Below are 3,638 nucleotides of genomic sequence, written 5' to 3'. Positions count from 1 at the left end.
CAGAGGCTGGGAAGAGGGGAGGAAGCCTTCAGGAAAATTAAAAAAAAAAAAAAAAAAAAAAAAAGGTCAATGTTGACTTTTACAACACCTGCAGACACTGTTGGCCTACTTGCCGGCTAGCGAACAGCTTTGAAAATCCTGTGATTTGAGCTCGTTAACTTGGCTGTCTGAGTTGGTTTTCCTTACATGTTGTCAGACATGTAAATCCCCAGATGTTTTTTTTTTTTATTAATCGACAAGCACAGCAGCAGGAGCTTGATGTAATTTGTCCCTGCTCAATAAAAACATCTCTTAATACTGGAGCACTCCCATTGTTCAATCATTCAGATAAGGTAACTGGAGACTGACTGTCTGTCTGCACATCACTCAGTGGATCCTGAGCACAGCTTCACAGGCAGAGAGAGAGCGAGAGAGACTGAGAGAGAGAGAGCATTCAGCTTCATCACACCCACCTCAGCTCAGCTCAATCCATGCCTCTGAACCCTTGAGCCTAGTTTCTACGCTGCACAGACTGAAAAATACCTCTGCTACAAACGGCTGCGAGCAAATCCTCCGTCAGTGCAGGAACAGTTGATCCCTTTGAAAAGAGGTTTGTCCCATCTGCTCCACACAGCGGCTGCGTACACTCTGTCTGCTGTCTGCTACAGTGCAGGGCAGCAGCTCCACCAGCAGAGGCTGGCTTTGAACACAGCAATAGCCACTTGAGCCCAATGAATTGTGGGTAATGTACTCTTAAAGAGACATCGCTGATTTGATCACTTCCCAACAGCAAACACATTTCAGTAGGAGGACGCCACCTGACCCTCGTAAGGTAACGATAATGTCACGCAGTGTCCTAGCAACAGAGTTATGTAAGATTTACACTGCCGCTCTGGCTAATATCCGTCACGTTAAAAGGTAAATTGGTCCTCATTAACAAAATTAACAGAAAATAATAGTCATAGGGATTGTGTGGTGTTTGTTACTTTACCTATCAGCCTGTAAAAACACAAACCTAAATTTACCATCTATTGCTGGAACAGTGAAAGCCTTTTTGATCTGGGTGAGGTACAGAACCATGGACAACTTGTCTATCTGACCACTGTTGGCTAAGTCAGCGGCAGACATGACCGGAGGGATGCCCAGCTCCTTCTCCAGGAGGCTGAAAGCCAGCTGGTTGTTGTGAACGGCATTGGACTCATCCAGGGAGTTCATGTCTCTGTGGAGGAACAAGACGGCACGGGTCAGGCTGCGGAAACTGACAATGGCAACAACGTTAGCTTTGATTAGCCATCCTCCCACCCTTATCCCTGGGAGGTGGGGGGGAGTACATGCTGGACAGTTAACCAGTTAGTTGCACGCCACATACAAAGACAAACTATTATTCACACTTATTTTCATGCCGAAAACAAATTTAGAGTGAACAATCAACCTATTCCCTGATCTGCATGTTTCTGAACCTGTTGGAGGAAACCACTGCCCCAGACTATTCTTGTCATTGTCACAGCCGCCCTGATAATGATACCTTTGTTGTTTATCTTGTTTTTTAACTGATATCTTTCCACAGTTATTTACACAAATCAATATTTAAAAAAAATGAAAATTCAAAAGATCTACTGAGCATAACCGTTGTCTTCTCCCTCTGCTGCACATTTTCCTTGCTCCCCAACGTTGGTGCCTGATTTTTTCTTTTTTTTTAGTGAAAGGACGACACTGTAAAATTAACCCAGGGAAACAGTTCAAAGTCTTGGTTTAAGGCACTGCAGTGACTCACATGAGGTCAGGTCTGAAGTGGTGGATCAGAGCACACAGGGCCAGCCCTGACCTCCAGGACTGGGTGAAATCTTTGATGTCCACATTCTTGTAGCCTGCAGAATTATTCTGGCACCATTTCAGCAGCTCGTCAAATCGATGGATCGTATCTGACAAACGAACACAAATACGTTTGAATAACCCGTCCTGACAGACTTGGATACGGCTCTGTAAACGGCTGCAGACTGACCCTGACGCTTGTCCTTTTGTTTCCTGGTCGATGGATGAGATTTATCGACATCGTAGAGATGCTGCACCTGTGAGAAGTTATAAAATTATAAAAGTGATGAATTGTTATAATTTTAATACTTTGTGTTAAAAGTTAAAACTGTAAATTATTAGTTTTTTTTATTACTTTGATAACACAGCCACGTCAAAGCTCATGAATACTTTGTACATTTTTTAGTCCCACTGAATATTTTTACGACAAAAGACTAACTTTGATTTAAAAAAAGAAAAAGACATTTATGAATATGTTTGAATTATTTTACAAACTTCTGTTGGGTGAACAAAGAACTGCACTGCTGACCTGGTTGGTGTGAATGGACGAGAGGTTCACTCTTTGGTACCGAGTTTTGGGGTTGATGCCGTAACCACCATAGTTTTTGCTTGTGTTTTCTGGAGTGGTCTGAGACAGGATCTGGTAAATGCTTTCTCTGCTCGTTAAAAAGAAAAAAAAAGGTTTCATCACTTTGAGACTTAAAAATAGAACCTTGCAAAAGTTACAGTTGCTGCTAATTAATCTATAGCGTGTAATTTTGTTTTCTGAATCTTGCTCACCGCTCAGCCAGGACCTTGAGATGTGGTAGTCCCATCCCCCAGCTTCTTACCATCCATGCAGTGTCAAAAGCAGCCAGAAACCCACGGGCGATGCCTGTTCCCAGAGGCCAGAAAGGCTGCAGGGGAGAGCGTGAGAGCTCAGTGCAGCACATGATAATAATCATACAGTGAAGTTAAACAGACATAAGATGTGGACCATTATCACACCAGAATCAGGCTTTCATTTACTTTGACGAAAAGAAAGGAAAAATACCAACATGAAACATTTACATTGACTTTTACCTCAATTTATTTCAACTGAAAAATGCTGCTAATTATTTAAAAGGTTGACATTAATATCTATATATTAGTCCCTCATTTGTCCCACAATGGACAAAATTTGCAGTGTCTTTGGAATCTACACAGGCTGCCACATACCAAAAAGCACCATTTAGCATCTGCTTCTTCTCTGGGCTCGAACCCAGGACCTTCTGCGTGTAAGGCAGGCTCCATAACTGGTACACTCTGGAACCACTAATTAACAAAAGTACGATTTTTTTTAACTCCCCACTAGTAAACAGGACCCGTATTGGAAAACCCAGCGTGCTGTTTTTGGCCCACGAGCCCTGGTTTGCCCAGGTGTGATCTAGTCAGTGTCATGGCAGAAAAAGGATTAAAAAAAAACTTCTTCCTCACCTCCACCAGACAATCCCCGACGAGACCAATCAGTAATTTCCTCCCCTTTCGCTCCCTGACCAATGAGGCGTTCTCAGCGCGATGCATGCAGGTGAAGTCGAACACAGCCACGTCTGGTTTGCCGGCATGGTTCTTGGCAAACTGGAGGTCAGGAAGTTGCCCCCCTGTGCAGAAGTGGGCCGCCTCATAGGCATAACGTTTAAGAGACTCGTACTCCACATTTGATGGAGCCAGCAGCTCCTCTGCACTACTGCAGTCCTGGAGGAACACAGTGAGACATGTTATCCATCAGTCACATGGTCTAATGGACTAAGACAAGCTGTAGAAAGAGAAGAGAGGAGAGAGGGAGGGAGGGAGGGAGGGGGACAGGGGGTGAGGAGGGGGGTGTTTCC

The 3,638-nt window shown here is 44.0% G+C and overlaps 1 protein-coding gene across 1 annotated transcript in view; it reads right to left on the bottom strand.

The window, feature by feature from the left end:
• Window positions 1-3,638, bottom strand: part of mical1 (microtubule associated monooxygenase, calponin and LIM domain containing 1) — an 18,702-nt gene that overhangs the window by 6,163 nt on the left and 8,901 nt on the right. The window contains exons 8-14 of the mRNA XM_017036049.2: window positions 3,247-3,504; window positions 2,572-2,687; window positions 2,321-2,447; window positions 1,982-2,048; window positions 1,754-1,901; window positions 1,015-1,198; window positions 1-26 (exon numbers count right to left, since the gene is read on the bottom strand). The exon at window positions 1-26 is cut by the window's left edge and continues 67 nt beyond it. Of these exons, the coding sequence (XP_016891538.1) occupies window positions 1-26; window positions 1,015-1,198; window positions 1,754-1,901; window positions 1,982-2,048; window positions 2,321-2,447; window positions 2,572-2,687; window positions 3,247-3,504 (926 nt within the window). The remainder of the gene's footprint in view (window positions 27-1,014; window positions 1,199-1,753; window positions 1,902-1,981; window positions 2,049-2,320; window positions 2,448-2,571; window positions 2,688-3,246; window positions 3,505-3,638) is intronic.

Source organism: Cynoglossus semilaevis, chromosome 10, assembly GCF_000523025.1.
Source record: "Cynoglossus semilaevis isolate Cse_v1.0 chromosome 10, Cse_v1.0, whole genome shotgun sequence".
Classification (NCBI taxonomy): Eukaryota; Metazoa; Chordata; class Actinopteri; order Pleuronectiformes; family Cynoglossidae; genus Cynoglossus; species Cynoglossus semilaevis.
The sequence above is the reverse complement of the archived record's forward strand: the minus strand, read 5'-3'. Positions and strand labels throughout refer to the sequence as shown.